Source organism: Perognathus longimembris, chromosome 3 (assembly GCF_023159225.1).
Source record: "Perognathus longimembris pacificus isolate PPM17 chromosome 3, ASM2315922v1, whole genome shotgun sequence".
Taxonomy (NCBI): Eukaryota; Metazoa; Chordata; class Mammalia; order Rodentia; family Heteromyidae; genus Perognathus; species Perognathus longimembris.
This window is the reverse complement of record NC_063163.1, coordinates 8,329,172-8,348,242: the sequence shown is the minus strand read 5'-3', so window position 1 is coordinate 8,348,242 and position 19,071 is coordinate 8,329,172. Positions and strand designations below refer to the sequence as shown.

General features: G+C 40.4%; 1 protein-coding gene across 13 annotated transcripts in view; it reads right to left on the bottom strand.

The window, feature by feature from the left end:
* The window catches only part of Dock9 (dedicator of cytokinesis 9), a 260,684-nt gene that overhangs the window by 141,234 nt on the left and 100,379 nt on the right, over window positions 1-19,071 (bottom strand). For all 13 annotated transcript variants that reach the window (XR_007210305.1, XM_048341148.1, XM_048341158.1 and 10 more), the window contains exon 2: window positions 5,725-5,841. Coding sequence is in view for 12 of the 13 variants with exons in the window: in XM_048341148.1 (XP_048197105.1) it covers window positions 5,725-5,841 (117 nt within the window). In the remaining variant the exon portion in view is untranslated. The remainder of the gene's footprint in view (window positions 1-5,724; window positions 5,842-19,071) is intronic.

Genomic DNA, 19,071 nt, shown 5'->3' with positions numbered 1-19,071 from the left:
TCTGAGAAGTTTGCTGCAACTTGCCGAGCACAGAAGTGGTGGAGCCTTTCCAAATTTCTGGCAGATGCATTTGTTTCAGAGCATATGACTTACTTTGTAAGAAGATTCAGTACTAAACGATCCTGGAAACTAAAATTCACACAGCACATTCCTGCACTTCATCTCATATATTATGTCTTGGCAGTTGATTCACAGTGTCTGTTAATGTCAGATAAGTCCATTTCTAGGGAAGCAATTACCTAAATCTTCTCAATGTTTCCCTTACAAATAACTAGGAAAATGGGCAAAACATGAGACAAAACAAGGGACTGAAGAAAGAATTTCATTTAGGTTTCTGGAGGAATTTACTCCAAACTCCCAAGGAACAACTCAAAACTGCTTACAAGGGATGGTTCTTGATATGGGCAGAGGAAAGTACATTTCTCAAGGACTTTCAGAGCCTGAAATCACTTATCAGATTCCACACACCCACTTTCTTAGGACAAAGAGTTTGTCTCCCTAATGGTTCTTTTCTACTAGCACTTGCTTGGTCTCCAACTTTCCATCTTTAAGTTTTCTATTCACTTAGCACTGTCACCTTTCACACTGTGTGATGTCAGTGACTTTCTCCAAGGTATGCAGTGCAATCAACTAGTTTAGACACTATCCTGTAAACCATAGTGTGTTACCCTAAGGGCTATGTCCTTATTCTCCTGTTACGATTCTCTACCTGGTTGCCAGTCATCTTTCTGAAACTCTCATCTGAGCATCAGACCTCAGTGTAGATCCTTTCAAAGACTTCTCACTACTGCCAGAGTGGAATGCAAACTCCTCAATATAACCAAAGATTATGACCAACTGAATAGACTTTTCAGGACTCTTCCTCAGCCCCTCTTGCACCTGAAGAACATTAAGTATCTCTGATTCTGGCCATGGAGCTGCTCACACTGACCTCCATGATAACATAGCCATGTGGCTGAAGTTACTAAAAGATACTTCTGCACTGCCCATCAGAGCTGAGAATGTGGCAATTCATTTTTGCTTCTCTAATGCCCAGAATAACATGTAGCACAGGATCATGGGTACCTTTCTCACATTTCATTGTGTGAATTTACCTCTTCTGCTCTAATCTTCTCTTCTCTTAAGATGGACTTGGAAATTTATAGGCTGTGAGTTCCCAGACATCCCACTGAGCTCTAAAACTAATATTCCAAGATTTTTACAGGATTGATTTTTCTCACAGCACTTGGACTTAATTTAAATCCCTTCCTTATTGATATTAATACAAGCACATGCCTTTATTGCCTTCCCTAAGTTTTGAGCAATTTGAAAGCAGAGAACTTGTCTTACACTTACTATCTCAAGCAAATTAGGAAGCAGAGCCCTTTGTACAAGTGAAAGTGTAATCGAAATAAATAACTATACTTCAACTCAGCTGGTCAGTACTAGCTGAAAAACAAACTCTTCTGTTTGGTAACTTAAAAAAAAAAGACTATTGCGTTTCTGTGAAAGGCATTACTTGAATTAGAATGAAAATTCCATCTCCTAAAGGTTTGGTTAATGTCAGTTCAGAAATATTATTTATTGTTCAGAATTTTTTAAGTAGGTCCAATTACAGACAGGAACTAGTGTCCCAGAAACCACAATGTCTATGGTGACTGAATCCTGACTGGAAAAAATTTCGAGGAATTTATTCAAAGAAAACCTTTTCAACAAAGTGGACTGTTTTGGGCAGTATATATGAAAAAGTACAAAACATCATAAAAAAATTTTTTTTCAATAGGACAGATGGGAAGTGAGATCAGGGACTTCCGAGCCTTTGTAAGCAGCGGGGCTTGGCTTCCTCTCCAGGTCAGTGGTTTGTAGATCATTATCAGTCTCATGTAAGCAGAAGAGGAAAAGAACCAGAGGAAAAATCAGGATGTTATTGAAAGGGAAGTGGAGTAACCACATTTCCTCCACAATGCTGAGAACCCTCTATGATTCTGCACTATGAAAACATTTCCAAAGGGAAAATTTCTAGGATATCCATTATAAATAATGCTTGCTCTCCATTTCCATCTCTCACTTGAGATTCTCTTATTCACACAATGAAGCTAATGAAATGCCACATACAGCCATCAGGCCCATCCACCCACAAAACATTTTTATCTTCCCAAAGTGAGCCTCTATATACTAGATTCCCTGGGCCTCTGATGGCAACTAGCATTACTTTCAAATTCTTATGAATCTGATTGTTCTAAGTGCCCCATGTTAAGTGTATTTCAATAACTGTCTTCACCTAGCATAATATCCTCAAGATTTATTCATGTTGTGACATGACAGTATTTTCTTCCCTTTAAAGGCTGAATAATATCCGGTTACCTGTTAATATCAAGTAATAATACAAAAATATATTTTGTTTATCATCCATCTGTGGATGGTGGCTTCTACTTTTTAGCTACTGTGACTAATGCTGCTATAAACATTTTATACAAGTATTTGCATCTTTGCTTTCAAGTGTGTACTCAGATGTGGAATGCAACTGCTCTTCTTATGTCCCTATACTATCCCTTATTTACATCAAACACTAAAGTCTAGTTTTATGAAATATGAATAGTATCCATAAATTGTTTTACTATCTACTTTTGTTGATACTCTATTATGCAATAAATATTGTACAAACATTAGTAGGCTACACAACAAACCAGAATATAGAAGGTTAAAAGCCAGGTGCAGATTCAGTGGACTTAGGTAAAGCATATCGGCAGCGGCAGCGGCAGCAGCAACATTTGGGAAAATATTTCCACATGAGAGAGAAATATGATGGAAATCAATGGTCATCTCCAACAGACAGGAAAAGCTGAGGTCACAGGCATTACATTCAGTTATGCAAAAATGTCCTTTCTTAATGACAAATAAACACTGATTTGTTGATTCACTTATCTATTGGCAGTGCTAGAGTTTGAATGCAGGGCCTCACACTTGTTAGGAAGGCACTTTACCAACTGAGCAACATCTCCAGCCATTTTTACTCTAGGTATTTTTAGATAACATCTGTCCAACCTAGACCACAACACTTCTATTTAGCACTTCTCACTGTAGCTAGCACAAGCCACCAGGCAAAGCTTCTTCAAATGAGCTTCCCTGGGCTGGCCTTGAATTATGATACCTCTGATCTCAGCCTCCCAAGTAGCTACGATTACAGGCATGAGCTACCATGCCCGGCTAATGTACATTTCTTGCTATAAGACATTTCTATCTAAAAGTTATCACTTCTATATACACTAAGTTTTCCTTCTTTCTATCCATGGACAATAAATTCCCAAAGTTTATGCCAAATAAACTTTGGTAAGGTCCCAAAACGTTAAGAACAAAAAGGTGGGTTTTTTTAGTTTGCCAACATCAAGATAATTAACAAGAAAACACAGAATAACTAGCCTTACCTGATGACAAAAATGAAGTCCATAAGAAAAGTAGTAACGCCCCTGCGTAACTGTGGCCTAACACAATTTCTATGAAGAAAACCAAAGCTAAAATTCAAGTTGTTTAATCTTGGGGAAAATGTCTCTCAAACAGAAAATAGCACTTGCTCACTCACCCCTTGCCAGTAAAATGTCAGTGAGTTCTCTGCCTTATATAGAATATCAGTTATTAAAGAAGTAGTTACAGGCAAGAAGGATAGATTCATCTCAAAGCTTTAATCATCTGATACTACAACTGCTTAAATGTCTAGATTCCTGCCTCTCAGAAAAACAATAGTACTAAGCTAACTGTGTTTTGGTGTTTTTTGCCTGTTTTTGTTTCTTAAACAATTTTATCTTGGGTATACAAATACAACATTGCATTCTTGGTAGCCAATGGTTGGAAATGAATGTTACAATTAAATTTAATTTGTTTTGTTTTTGTTGCCAGTCCTGGGGCTTGGACTCAGGGCCTGAGCACTGTCCCTGGCTTCTTTTTGCTCAAGGCTAGCACTCTACCTCTTGAGCCACAATGCCACTTCTGGCTTTTTTTTTTTCCTATATATGTGGTGCTGAGGAATCGAACCCAGGGCTTCAGGTATACGAGGCAAGCACTTTACCACTGGGCCATATTCCCAGCCCTACAATTAAATTTAAAAAATAAATAAAAAGAAAAAAATCTCATTGCTTAGTACCAAAAAGAAAACCTACTACAAGCTAAAGAAATTTGAGATAATCTTTTGCCTCCTCAGAATATACAACAGGAAAAAAATGTGTCAACAAGGAATATATTTCTAATCACCCAATTTTGCTTTATAATTATTGCCAAATTATAACCATAAGGCACCATACTGGAGTTCCCTTTTATCTTCCCTTCTGCTGTGGAGTTCTATTCATGAGACACTTTTCCCAAGCATGGTATTTTGGCATGATATGGTTCTATTTACCAGTAGAACATGCCTTTGAGCAACAACATACAAACAGTCCACTTCATTAACATGGCATTCTTTTTCTTTAACTTTTTCTAGGAAAGAACTGAAGAATAATCATTTTTCAGTGCATATACGAGCAAGTAGGAAAGGAAAACATTTGTAAATATTCTCTTTTGTTATAAACGAGTATCTCTTTAATTGGGTAGTTTAAAAAAACTTCGAAGGATTATAATTTAACAACTGCTACAGGAATGTCTAAAGACAATTTAGACATAAAATGGTACAGAGTAAATAAATTCTTAGGAGTGAGATTAGAGAAGTTATAAGGAAATTTTTAATAATTATGTTAACAATTGCTTGTTCATTTTTACAAGTATATATATTTAAAACTAAATAATTAGTGAACCATATATATTTATATATATTACACACAGAGCAGCTCAGTTATATAAGACAGGTTTTATACACATACATATGCATGCACGCATGTGTGCACATGCGTGTACACACACACACCAGTTCAGTTCATGCCAAAATTAGATCCCTGGAGACCAGTGGCAATAACCAGAACCTCCAGGCAAACTTAGGTACCTGGATTGCCAGGCAGCTACCACTAGGAGGGTTCCTAGAAGAAGATGGTTATCCCGGGTCCTCAATAGACTGAAAGCTCCCCACCAGTTGCTTAACCACAGATCATGGGCTAAATGCCTTCAAGCATCAATACAGAGACCAGTGCACAGCAGAGCTATCTGAGTGTTCCACATTTCCTCCAAGGAAAGCACCAACGTTACACTTAATGGAGGCTTCCCGACATTCCTTCATGGCATGTTCCCCTGGGAGTCCAGACAAGTTCAGAGCTTCCCAGGGCAGACTTCCAAAGTGCCATCCTCCAAGGACACACAACAAACCTCCACTGCTCTCCAGGAAAGCCTATTGTTCTGACTCCAAAGCACCTGGCTAAAAAACCTGAAGCTAGGCTGGAGGTAAAGCTCAGCAGCAGAGCCCTTGCCTAGAATATGCAAGGCCTTGGGTACCATCCACGGCACAAGAGGGTGGGCAGTGAGAAAATCAAATCTGAAACAATATCCTAAGACATAAGAGACATGTGTGTCCATAAAGTCAACCCAGATATGGCATTTTTGTTCACAATAACATATGCACACATGTTTGCACATATATATTCATAATGTGCAAAAGAATCACTAAAATATGAACTAATAAAAGTATATGATGGCATAATTTTTCTCTTAAATAACATCTACTAGTCTTTTAAAAACCAGAAAATAACAAATCAAACAATATCAATACACAGAGAGAAGAATCTGTAAGGATGAGATGCATGGTTCTATTGACAGAACTAGGGAATTTACCTGAAAGTCATCATAAGGGAAGAGAAGCATCTCCCTCAGACAGTCATTCAGGATCTGGGTCTTCCTCTGAACGATAACATTTTCATAGTCGAGTGGCTCAATTAGCTTTGGCTTTGCCTGTAAGAGCAAAAGAAAAACCACTGAAATATTCTTATAGATAAATGCACTTTCTTAAGATTCAAGAACTTTATGCATTCTATGGTTTCCACTTTCCAACTTCTCAACAATGAGTGTTTGTTTTATTATTGGAGGAAAATAAGAGACATAAAGGAATAAAGATGCTTTCAAAATGAAAGGAGATCCCTTCCTATAGTGTTCTTGTCCACCCACAACAATGCTTATTTGGTTAAGTACAAAAGAGGTTTGCATTCTGGTGAATCGTCCAGTCATTTCTTGGGTCACTCCAACCAAATTAGTCCCTTCAAGTCTTCAGGCTCTGCCAAAGCATTCTATTTAGGGAACCAGCCAGTAACTGTTCATTCTGCCTGCCCCACGACCTAAATATACCCATACATCTAGTTTACTTAAGGCTCCATGCAACCTTCCTGAGTCTCAAAATATCAACATGAAATATCTATATACTCACATATGCAATGCCCAAACAGAAAAACATGAGCTGGATCAAAACCAGGCCATTAGGAACAACTATTTCAAACACTTGTTGAAACACTTGTTCAACAAGCAAGTGAAAAAGGACTATAGTCGAGCTTTTTCCAGAGCTAATCTTTTCAGTAAAATCTCTTTTGTTTACCAGCATAACAATCCCCAAGTTAATGGATCACTTTCCATGTACAAAGCACTGACACACTTAGGATGGACACATACACAAACACATGCACATATACACTCAACTAGATAGACAGTATGTAAAATGCTAAAACAAGTGTTTAATAAGATGTTTTCAGAAGTAACTTAAATCAGGTATATCAATAGTGACTGCAAGTGGGCTGGGGATATGGCCTAGTGGCTAGAGTGCTTGCCCATATAGATGAAGCCCTGGGTTCGATTCCCCAGCACCACATATACAGAAAAACAGCCAGAAGTGGTGCTGTGGCTCAAGTGACAGAGTGCTAGCCTTGAGTAAAAAAAGAAGCCAGGGACAGTGCTCAGGCCCTGAGGCCAAGCTCCAGGACTGGCAAAAAATAAATAAATAAAACAAAATAGTAAAAAAAAAAAAAAAATAGTGACTGCAAGATTGTGTTTGAAACTATTGATAAAAATAATCTGATATGTGGAAAAATATCAAATATATGTATATATACTCTCCATAATACATACTGTGACAATTTATATATAGGAAAAATATTAAAGACATTTGATGTGTCATCTAAACTGTCAATGGCAACTCTGGCTACTGTGTGTTCTCAAACCTTCATCCATCCTTTCCTTCCCAACACAGCTAGATTACATTTCTCCTAGCATCTCTGTGGTTAGTTCTGCCATTGGTCTATAAGTAGAAAGGATGTGACCCTTGACACCTAGGCCCTGAAGGACTTCATGTGACCCTCCCTACCTCTTTCTCTCAGCACAAGATCTAGCAGTAGATGCTAAGGCATGATTGGAGAGTGAAGCCCTAAGATGGAAGGCATCTAGAGCTTGAAACATCCTGCAGAAGCCACCTGCTTAAAACAGTCCCTGAAACACCCAGTGCACCAGAACTGAACCACCTATCTGTCTAGTCCCTTGATTCCTGAGTGGTCTAAGGCCACTATTAGTCACCATGCCTCCTTAAGATGCAGACAAATGCTTAAGATTTAACTTTGATTACTTGATTTAAGCAAATGCTACAATTTTTTGACATTTCAGGAACAAATGGAATGTCAAAACAAGTACACTATTATTATAATTTGGCAAAATATGTGTTAGGAACAAAGCTAAAAATATGAAGAACTAAAAATCTGAAGCTAAATATAGTGAAAGTCTAGGTAACATAATTTGTAAGGGTGAAAGTCTAAGTAATTCCCACAAAATGTAAGGACAAACTTTTTATTTTAAAAAGTCAAATATTTATATAAATTATTTTGAAAGAAGAATTATCACAGGAAAAAAATATTCTCCAATAAACTAATTCACCCTTTATTTCTGTTTGTTGCACTGCATAGTAACTGGGCAATCAATACTTGGCAAAATTAATATATTGATGACATTTTTCCTTAAGAACCATTACCACATTCCTAATAAGTGCAAATACACAAATAGCTTTCTAAAAGTCCAATACAAAGAGATCAGAGGGGCAGATGTCACAGACTGGCACCGATACCATGCTCTCAGGGGGTTTAGAGTGTCTACCACATAAACACAAGCCAGGGAAATGACTTCTCCCTGCAGCCCTGGGCCACTGGCATGGGCTGGGGCAGTGCTAGGGACATCTTGGAGGGAGCCTCTGCCTCCCACTGCCTCAGAGGAGGATTAGTAGCTTAACTCCTCCACAGAAGATTCAGGCCCCTTCAGATTCTTTGTCAGAAGACAACAGGACTCCTTAATAGGAGGTGCTAGAAGGACACTGCTGAGAAAGGACTTTTCTTTAGTTCTAACATTTTTTTTTTTTAGCTTGAGTTTTTGTCTTGCTTTCCGTTGTTTCTACAACACAGCAGCCGCAGAACCTTCTATTAAAGACAGAGGAGTATATAGTCCCCAAGAAAGGCAGCCAGAGAGATTATGTAAACAAATGGATATGGAAGTATTACAACAAATTGTTATTTACAAAAAATAGACAACAGCCAGGCTTGGCCCAATGGGACTGTTTGCTGACCTAAGCTTTAGTTATCTTTACCTCCATACTAGTTAATAATGTTTCACCAATTTAATAATTTCTTTTTCCTGGTACTGTTCTTGGAGTGCTGATTCAACTCTGGCGTGAGGCCTCATTAATTATGAATTTGCTTCTTAACAAATTCCCAGGTGCATCTGAAGCAGCTGGGCCCAAGATCCCACCTTCACAACCTCTGTTGTAGACCTTTCATGAACTGAAAGTCCCATAGTCTTCTTCCTTATAAACAAATGTTCATAGATAAAGACTTGTGTGTAGTTCAAGTTACATTCTTCATATATTATAAATGCAACAGTGAGCCTCTATAAACATTTTCTGAATGGTGTAGACTTAAAGTGGCCATTGTCCACCCTGTTTAGAGAAGTATAGCATGCTGAAATGTCTTAAAGCAAACTGGTGAAGTGTTAGAATTTCAATATATGACAATACGGTGTGCCAGGAGCAGCTATACCATGACTGCCATTGGTTTCATAATTCTGCTTTTCTTTTCAAGAAAATCCCTATGCTGCTATCAAATGTTGTGAAGCTAGAAGAAACTTTTCTTAAATCTCAGTGACACCATATAAATCATGATGAGTCAAGCCAAGGAAATACTGATCTGTCTGTGTGCTTTAAAAAAAAAAAAAAAGATACTACAAAATCATATTTACATGAAGAAGTGTAAAGAATATCAAAGGAGCTGGTACTGTGCACTGACATGAGCCCACACCTTTGCCTCACACCTCTCTCCTCTCGCAACTACCGCACCTGCAGCAGTAAGTCCCTGGCACACACAGGGCACCACACTGCCTGTGTGATTAGTGGTGGCACCTGGGAGCCCACTGCCTCTGATCTTAGCTCTCTTTGGTGACAAATCTCTTATACTTCTAAATAAAAGGATGAAACACGCATATACACACTCACAAAAGAAAACACGCATATACACATTCACAAAAGAACATGAATCCCCGCCCCAAATAATAGCAAAGTATCATAGGGATGATTCCAGAAGTTCACTGGTGAAATGTGTTGTTTTCATGAATCACTAAAATTCAGAGTTTGGGTTAACTCATGCCAGCTATTCAAAGAGATGAGGATTGGGGCTGGGAATATGGCCTAGTGGCAAGAGTGCTTGCCTCCACCACATGAAACTCTCGGTTCGATTCCCCAGCACCACTTATATGGAAAACGGCCAGAAGGGGCGCTGTGGCTCAGGTGGCAGAGTGATAGCCTTGAGCGGGAAGAAGCCAGGGACAGTGCTCAGGCCCTGAGTCCAAGGCCCAGGACTGGCCAGAGAGAGAGAGAGAGAGAGAGAGAGAGAGAGAGAGGGGGGGGGGGAGGAGGATTGAAAGAATCTTGTTTTGAGGCCAGTCTGAGCAAAAGTTAGTGAGGACCTCCCACCCCACCCATTTCAACCAATGAGCCACACATGATGGCTCATGCCCATCATTTCAGCTACTTGGAAAATATAAATAGGAGGACAGTGGTCCAGATCTTGCCAGGTAAAAACATGAAAATCTAGGTGAAAATAAATCTATGTGTAAATAAATCAAAAAGGGCTAGAGGGTATGACTCAAGTACTAGAGTGCCAGCCTAGCAAGCATGAGGCTCTGGGTTCAAATCCAGTAAAACACACACACACACACACACACACACACACACACACAAACACACACAGTAATATATTGGTATTTCTTTTCAAAATCTAAATAAAAATTCCCTCTGATGTCTTGATTTTTAAAATTCTGCGTAATTTTCCTAACAGAAAGGCTCTAGAATTATATATGTTTATGTCTCTCTGCTAGACAAACAGAGATTAGGGGAGCTGAGCCTCACAGTCACCGGGGACTGTTGTTAGGTCACCGGAGTTACTACACATAAAGTCAGAGCCCAAATGTAGCCACATACTAAATGTAGCTTATTATTATTAATATGTTGTGTGCATGACAGGTTTTTTCTTTGAATTTTTTAAATTAATGTTTCACATATATTTAATCATACAGAAGTATTTACAAAAGTTTCCTCTACTGTCTTGGCACATATGAAATAAAACAGATAACAATAGCAGGGATATAAACCAAGAAAGAAAAAACAAAAGCCCTAACACAGAAAAAACTATAATAGAGATGACACTGATATTCAGGGACTGAGCCCAAAGAAAACATAAACAGATGCCTACACTGTAAGCTAGACTGAGGACTGATGCAGTTTGTGTCAGGAAGGATTGAGACGAAGGAAAATTGCAGGGTGCAGGTGAAGGGATACAGAGAAGCCCTTCAGAACCGCTCCCATTCAGCCAGTGCCACAAAGGCAGAAAGAAGAGATAAGGGGTGTCAAGACCTTAGTGACACTGCTCTCAAGAATTATGGAAAGATGGAAGCAAGCAAGGCCTAAGTCAGGAAGGCCCACGGCACGCACAGGATGGTTTCCTCACAAAGGATCAAACCTCAGCTTCCAAGTAGGTAACCCACACGAATGGCCTGGAGCAAGGGCCATGTGATCCAGAATACTTGGGAGAGGAGAACATGGGCAGGGGCCAGCCACAGATATCACAACGACACACAATCCTGATCTACTCAACACAGCAGCAGATCATGTAAAAATCTCCAGAGTTTCCCTACTACTCTCTAGGGTGCCAAAGTGCACGATACCCACTGACATCTCTACCATCTCTGGCTGCTGTTCTAGACATTCTGAACCCCTCTCTCCACAGCAGCCTACATCCATGCAAAATGAAATTCCAGATGGGAAGGCAACTGGAGGCAGGAAATCTTCGCAGCATAGGATAATGAGATTCTCCTGGAATCCGACAGGCTTAGTACTGGCTCAGAAAAACCAGTTCAATTTTGGCCAAATATGTACAAAGTTTTGAAAACCATGGAAAGAACTAAGCTCAAAGGAAGAGAGAGCAATCTTATTGTACTTCCCTCATCTATGAGGGCCTCCTGTGAACTTTCTAGACATTTATTGGCTTTGAGTCTTGGTTACTGAATGCTACAAAAGCTGAAATCCTAAACACCACTTCTTGAAATAGCAAACTAAGGAAATGGCAACTCTTGGAGGATTCTATTTTAAGAAATGAGAAGCTCATCTTTCCAACTTACAAAGAATTTAGGACTTCCTTATTTCTCTATATGACAATAAAGACTATTGGATAGGCTGAGACAATTCTTCATGAAAATGGAACTAAGTGACTTGAGGGAACGGGTGGGCTTAGGAGAGACGGTGGAGAATGCTGCAAGGGGTGACACTGATCAGGATGCATTGTACTCATAAATCAATAGGTTGAAATGAAACCTTTTGAGCAACTAAAGATAAAAATGTAAATAAAATAAGTTTAAAAATTCTTCATGAAATTTAGGCTATTTTCAAGTGCTCCTCAGTGTGGATGGGGACATGGAGGGCCGCGATGTGATGAAGGGGTCTGAAAACAATTGCATTTAAGTGTGGACCTCACGGGCCTTCCAGCAGTCTTCTCACAGACAAATGACCACAAACTCCCAAACTTCTTGAAACTGCTGGATTGGAAGGAAGAATTCTCATTCTCCTATATCTAGAATGAGCAGAAAACCTTCACAGCTACCTTCTGTCCTGTGCACAAATGTCACCAGACGTCATGTGTTCCTTCCCTCCAGATATTTACTGAACTGGTTCGTGTGCACAGTGTCAGGTCTTGAAGAGAACAAGATAAAATGATTAAGCCTCTGTCTTCAGAGAGCTCAGTGAGCAGGAAGACATGCATGAAGAAAAGCAGAATGAGTGACAGCAGGCAAGGCCCAGGAATGGCATCTGACCCATTAGAACAAATTATAAGAGTACCTAGAACTGCACCTGATATAGTATGGCCTGCAGTCACTAAGTGTGTAAGATGAATGAGGGAGCCTGACAGCATGGGGCTTCCTAAAGGAGGCCACAACAACAGGACAAATCAGCCAGGACTTGGGGTGCAATGAGGACTCCCTGTAGAGGAAGAGAGAACTCCAGGGATGATATTCATAGATGTGACTGTAACTCATACAGTCAGAATGGAAGAGGAGTTAGAAATACAAAAAAAAAAAAAAAAGAAAGAAAGAAAGAAAGAAAAATAAGGATATGAAATTGGTGGAGCTTCCTAAGACCTCAGAAGGGTTCCTGCAACCCCAGCTCTAAGAGATTCACTTGAGCATGGTTCTCCTTGAGTGTAGGGAATTTAGGAAGCAGCGAATTGGTAAAAATGGATGGGCCAGAGCTACAGACAGGTCAGGGGTAACAGCAGGCCAACACGGAAGGCAGCAGTCCCAGGGAGTTTCAGGACACTGGAAATCCAGCGTGATGAGAAAACAGCTTATGAGGACAATTTTCTTAAAGGACACTGTATTCCACATGACTGCTGCCTAGGTAAACTGCAGGACTGCAAATGGATGTGCTTGGGGAGCAGTGATTTTCAACCACAGGGCCTTGGTTCCTCTGACTGAGTGGACTGCAACAGATTCTGAGAAGAACAGCTCCTCAGGAGGGGTCCTGCTCCATCTTCATTTATGTAACCCTCATTTCTCCTCTACAATGTGCATGAATACATGAAGGGTACTCATTTGAGAGGAATGCTGATGGTTAGATTACCTCTGGGCACACCCCAAGACTCCAGCCTATTGGGAAAGATAAGGACAGAAGGGCCATGGTGAGAAGGTCACTGAAGAAGCCAGCAAATGGGAGGAGGACCATGAGGACTAAGATGTACAACTAGGTCCCACACCGTCCTCCAGCCACAGGAAGACTTAATAATAAAAACATGCTCTCCTGCACTTAGACCAGGACATAAAAACAGGACCTTTGGGGATGTGGTAGTGTAATGCCTTTAAAGCACGGCACTCACAAGGCTGAAAAAGGAGAATCACAAATTCAAGATCAATCTGGATGACGTTTTCTCAAAGGGGGAGGGGGGATCAAAATAATCAATATATGATCTCATTCTCATCAGTAATAAGGTTTTTCTTCAGACTGCTCATTAGTGTATGTAGGGAAATGATTGAGAAACTGTTCAGATGCACACTTTTTTTTAATGTGCAGGAGGTTTGCTAATTTTAGCACTACAAGCTGAGCAAACATCCGAACCTGAGATCATCTGTGTAGCCCTCTTGTTTTACAGATCCGGAAACTCGGAAGACTGGGAGGGAAGGGACCACCCTTGGGCCCCAGAGTCTCCTGAACCCTAGCCAGGTTCTTCCCTCTACCCCTTCCAACAATCAGGGCCTACATTTTTATTTTTACATTGTCACTGACTATATCTATCTATCTATATCTATATAGATAGACGATAGATACACACACACACACAGAGACACACACACAGACACAAAAATATAGGAAAAAAATGAAAACTTGGATCTAAGTTTTGGTTTAGAATTAAGCTTAAGCATGAACATTAAAGGAAAAAGTTACTGATTTGCAGACTTCAGACGAATATAAGAGCACCAAACTCTCAGACATCTAAATAGATTTCCCACTGCAACATGGTGTTATCCTTAGAGTAGGCTAATACCACCAATGATACACTTCTTAATTCCATTTTTATATTAAAAACACTAATATGATGTTGAATTCCCTTCTTTAAAAAAAGTCAGGGGAGGGGTCTGGGAATATGGTCTAGTGGTAGAATGCTTGCCTGGTATATATGAAGCCCTGGGTTCGATTCCTCAGCACCACATATATAGAAAAGGCCAGATGTGGCACTGTGGCTCAGGTGGTAGAGTGCTAGCCTTGAGCAAAAAGAAGCCAGGGACAGTACTCAGGCTCTGAGTTCAAGCCCCAGGACTGCCTTTAAAAAAACAAAACACAAAACAACAACAAAAAACAGTCAGAGCCAGGTGCCAGTAGCTCATGCTTAGGAGTCTGAGATCCAAGGATCACAGTTTGAAGCCAGCCTGGAGAGGAGAGCCTCCTCCTATAATTAACTACCCAAAAAAGCCAGAAGTGGAATTGTGGCTCAAGTGGTTGAGTGCTAACCTTGAGCATAAAAGCTGAGGGAAAGTATCAAGACCAGAGATCAAGCCCAAGACCAGCACAAAAATAAAGAAAAATAAAAGCAATAATAAAACCTAGTCAAATTAGAAAACCTGTCAATGAAAATTTTATTAATAAGACATGTCCATATTAGGTAAACTTGGCCACTTCAAAATCAATCAACTTGACAGAAAGAAAAGAGTCTGGGATATGTATATGTCATTTTTATAATCAGTCATGGTTTTCCAAAAGTAATTAATTTTACTATTAATATTCACAGAATTAAAGACTGTGAGAAATATGTCTAATAAGTAGTATCTGGAAAATGTTTAAGAGGAAGATCATAGTAGACATTCAGGAAATAACAAAGATGATGGCAATATTAACACCAATTAACTAAGACTCATAGAACTGCTCCCATTTGGTCAGCTGTGCTCAGTCGGGAACTCAGTGCTGCTGGGAATATTAATGAGGAGAGGAAGACAAGACAGGAATTTAGGGGCTTCCTTCAATCCTCTTACCCTAGGAGTCACATGAGGAGAGCACTGAGACGAATGGGAACAGTTCTCTTGTAAATAGGGTGCTTAAATATATTTTTTTCTGCCAAAGAACAGTGTAAAGAGCAAACAGAGAGATGAGAGACGGTGTTTGAGGTCATTTGCATGTCTCTCACACACAGTCCTGCCTTCTGATGCTGCCCGCCATTTTTCCATAGGTGAAAAGCAATAATGAAAGCAAAAAAGGATCCATCATGGAGCTTTATAAATAATTCTAGGGCTGGGAATGTGGCTCAGAGGTAGAGTGGTTGCCTAGCATGCACAAAGCCCTGGGTTTGATTCCTCAGCACCACATAAACAGAAAAAACCAGAAGTGGCGCTGTGGCTCAAGAGGTACAGTGCTAGCCTTGGGCAAAAAGAAGCCAGGGACAGTGCTCAGGCCCTGAGTTCAAGCCCCAAGACTGACAAAAAATAGCAATAATAATAACTCTATCATAAATGCATACTACAGGCTTTTCAAGACATTTTCCCTTCTTTTTAAGTATTATGCCCTGAAATAATTCTTCCTAAGCCAAAGAAAGCTATTTTTCAAACTCTGAAATTAAAGGGGTCAAAGTAATTAAAAAGGCTCTTAAAAGCTAGTTTTAGTCAAATTTCAAAATAACTTACTTTAAGCTACTTATTTTAAGATGTCAGGATGGAAGAGGGAATGTTCATTAACACATACGAGGCTCTCACTAGAGTTTCTTCAGACTTACAGATAGAAAGATAATAGAGACTAGTTATGGCAGGTGTCCCCAAAATGTTGACTATATTGTACACAGGGCTCATTGTACCAGTACAACGGGTCTTACGGCTCGGTCCCAGATCCACAGCACTCGCTGTATCAAGAAATGCAAAGTTGTCCCAGGTTTCCCTCCCCATCAGGAGATCTGAGGTGAAGCCTGGCACTGTTTCAACAAACTCTGCAGATAATTGTGATGTCTACTCAATCTGACAACCACTTTCCTAGTCCACCTGCCTTTAGTAAGTATGCTTGAGAATTTCAAATGAAAAGTATTTCTAAAAAATTTTGATGGCAGCCAGTATTTATTGGCAATGTGGCCCTTGATACAAGTGGAACCTCAAAATGCTCCCATGTGCATCTGTAAAAGTAGTAATTTCTCACACAGTGAGACCAAGAGGATTCTCAAGAGAGAAACACAAAGGTGCAACACCACATGCCTCTTTATATTTACATAAACTTTTATATTATTATATATATGGTATATTCATGTGTGTATCTTCAGGAGGAGGGGAACTCAAGAGAAGAGGGGTGAAAAGGGATAGCAGTGGAGCTCACCGGACACTGATGAATACAACTCTTGGGTGGAGACAGGAGGGAGGGACTAGGAGAGAATGAGAGAACTAAAGACACTGTACGAAAGGAAATGCACTCATTATCTGGCTCGTAATTGTAAACCCTCTGTATATCACCTCTATAATAACAATAAAATAAATTATAATTTAACAAAAGTAGTGATTTCTATTCTCATCCTGGCAGTTGTTTCTATTCTTATTCTCACTCTTATTGAAGAGTTCCAATATATCACGCATGGCACAAAATCATAAGCCAGCAGGCAGAGGCTATGGGAGGATCACGTGTAGCTGTGTAGATGTCAGACTAAGTGGACTTGTAGTCCCTAGAACATGAATTCCTTGGCTAGATTACGTAAATCCTATCACATTAAAGCCCCTCAATTTCTGCATGATGGCATCACCACCTCCCTCTCAGACAAGGACAGTAAAGGTTAGAAGATGTAGATGATTTAATGAAGATCATACAGATGGTGATCTTGGCTTCTCCTGACTCTGAGTACAGGTCCTTCCCTATCACACATGAACAAGAGCATAACAGAATCTTAGAACCCAAGCACCTAGCCAATGCCCCAGCTCCTCCTACTCTACACAGGGAAGCCTACATCACCATACCACCAGAGAAACAAGGCCTGCAGGGCTTTCTGCCCACCTCTGAGCTTCCAGGGCTTCACAATCACCCCATGGCAGAAATTGGAAGCAAAGACCCTGCTTGAATGACACTCTTCTCCCACTTCAAGAATTTTTTTTTTAAATTCATGTGGGTGCAGGTGGCTCAGGCCTGTAATCCTAGCCGTTCAAGAGGCTGAGATCTGAGAATCATGATTTAGAGGCTAGCCCAAGCAAGAAATCTGTGAGACTCTTATCTCAAGCAACCACCAAAAAACAAAAAGTGGTTCCAGTGGTAGTGTGCCAGCCTTGAGTATAAGAGCTCAAGGACATAGCCTAGGACCTGAGTTAAATCCCCCAGAACTGCCACCAAAAAAAAACAAACAAAAAAAAAACATATATTAAAATATCTTGCTCTAAATACTAAATCTCCCTAAAGAAACAGGTTTGAAAGCTTGGAAACACTGATGCCTCTAGGTAGTATGTAGTTTACATTACAACCAAAATCTTTATTCCTGAAGATTCACAAGTGCCTTACCTCATCCAATGACTCACCTCCCATGACAACTTCCTATTTTGAGATTTTAAAGCTACAAAATGTGTGAATTTATAGACCTGCGCTGTGCAGTTGAGGTAGTCAGTAGCCACATGTGACTACTGAGCACTTAGCACTTTAAATGTTGCTATTCTGAATTCAGATGTGCTAGGGGCTAAATGACAACCTAAAATGACTAAAAGAATATAAAATATTTTGATATATTTTATAAGAAAGTTATGTTTTGGAAACATTGGGTAAAAATTGCATAATTAAAATGAATTCCATCAATTTCCTTTTCCTTTAACTTATCCATGAGGTTCAGATCGGCATTTCTGGGAGGCCTGCACTTCCTGTACAACTGGTCCCCTAAGAACAGATGTTTCCTTCCTCTGTACCTTATACACCTCCACCACCTGTGCCAACTATGATCCATGGTGCCAGGAGGGCCATTCAGAGTCCGAGAGAACAAATCTGCCACCTTTTAAGAAAATACTGCAGGGACCATGATGCCTGTTTTACTGATAAGGGTATACACATTTCAGGAATGGCTCCAGCAATAACGTTAGTGAAAAAGAAATCTACAGAGGAAAACATTTTCTCTAGCTCTCAGCTATTCCGCTATTCATCCCATGTAGCTCTCTGGGAAGATGACAAATGTCACATCCCATATAAGTTGACTCCACATGACAACTCTATTTCATACCTATAACCTACCTCTTTAGGCCTGACTACTATTCCTTGATCTGTTTATGTGATTCATCCATGGTTGTGCTGTTATTTGTAAATTAGCCTTTTATCCGGGTCCTTCGCCCCCAGCGCTCTCCTGGCCAGCGGGAGAGACGGGGAGCGTACCCCAACGGGGTGAGCCAAGAGAAAGTGAAGAGTCAGCGAACCGCACACACCCAGCCCCACCTATGGCGGGAGACAATCAGACGGTCAGGGAGAAAGTTGCACGTAGTCTCAGGTTTACTCAGGGAGGAGTCACACTTTTAAAAGCCAGAGAGCGCCAAGAAGGGGAGGGGTGTAGCGCACCTAGCTAGGGGCTATGATTGGCAGCCAGGGCTGTCCGTCAAGGATGGAGGGCCAAGGACCTCCCCAAGAGCGGCCTAAATCTGGGCCACAGGACCACCTCTGGGTTCACCACCAGCGGCCATCTTGGCTACACGTGGTCCTGAGGCTGGGCCAGTTAGAGCAGCCTTTCCCGTTTGGACCCAGAAGGCAGGCGGGGCTAACAGCCACCGGGCTCCAGGGCTGGGAAAATAAGCGGGCCAGCTGATTGCTTCTTAAGGCTGCAAGCCGTGCCCTACAGCCTTTCTCTAAAAACTTTTAAGTTTGTTTTTTAAGAACTGTTTTTTCCTCTTTTATTCATTGTTCCATTGCCAATATCAGGCCCAAGTGAACATATTGTTGTTTTTTTGTTTGTTTCCAGCAGATGTGGTAACAGGAGTTTGAACTTAGGGCTTCATACTTGGTAGGCAGGCACTCTACCACCTGAGTTATATCGCCACAGACCTTTCTGCTCTGGTTATTTTTTGAGATAAAGTCTTGCTCTGAGCCCTAGCTGGCTTCTACTTATGCTTCCAGCTATAGGTAGGATGACAGGTATGACATACCAGGCC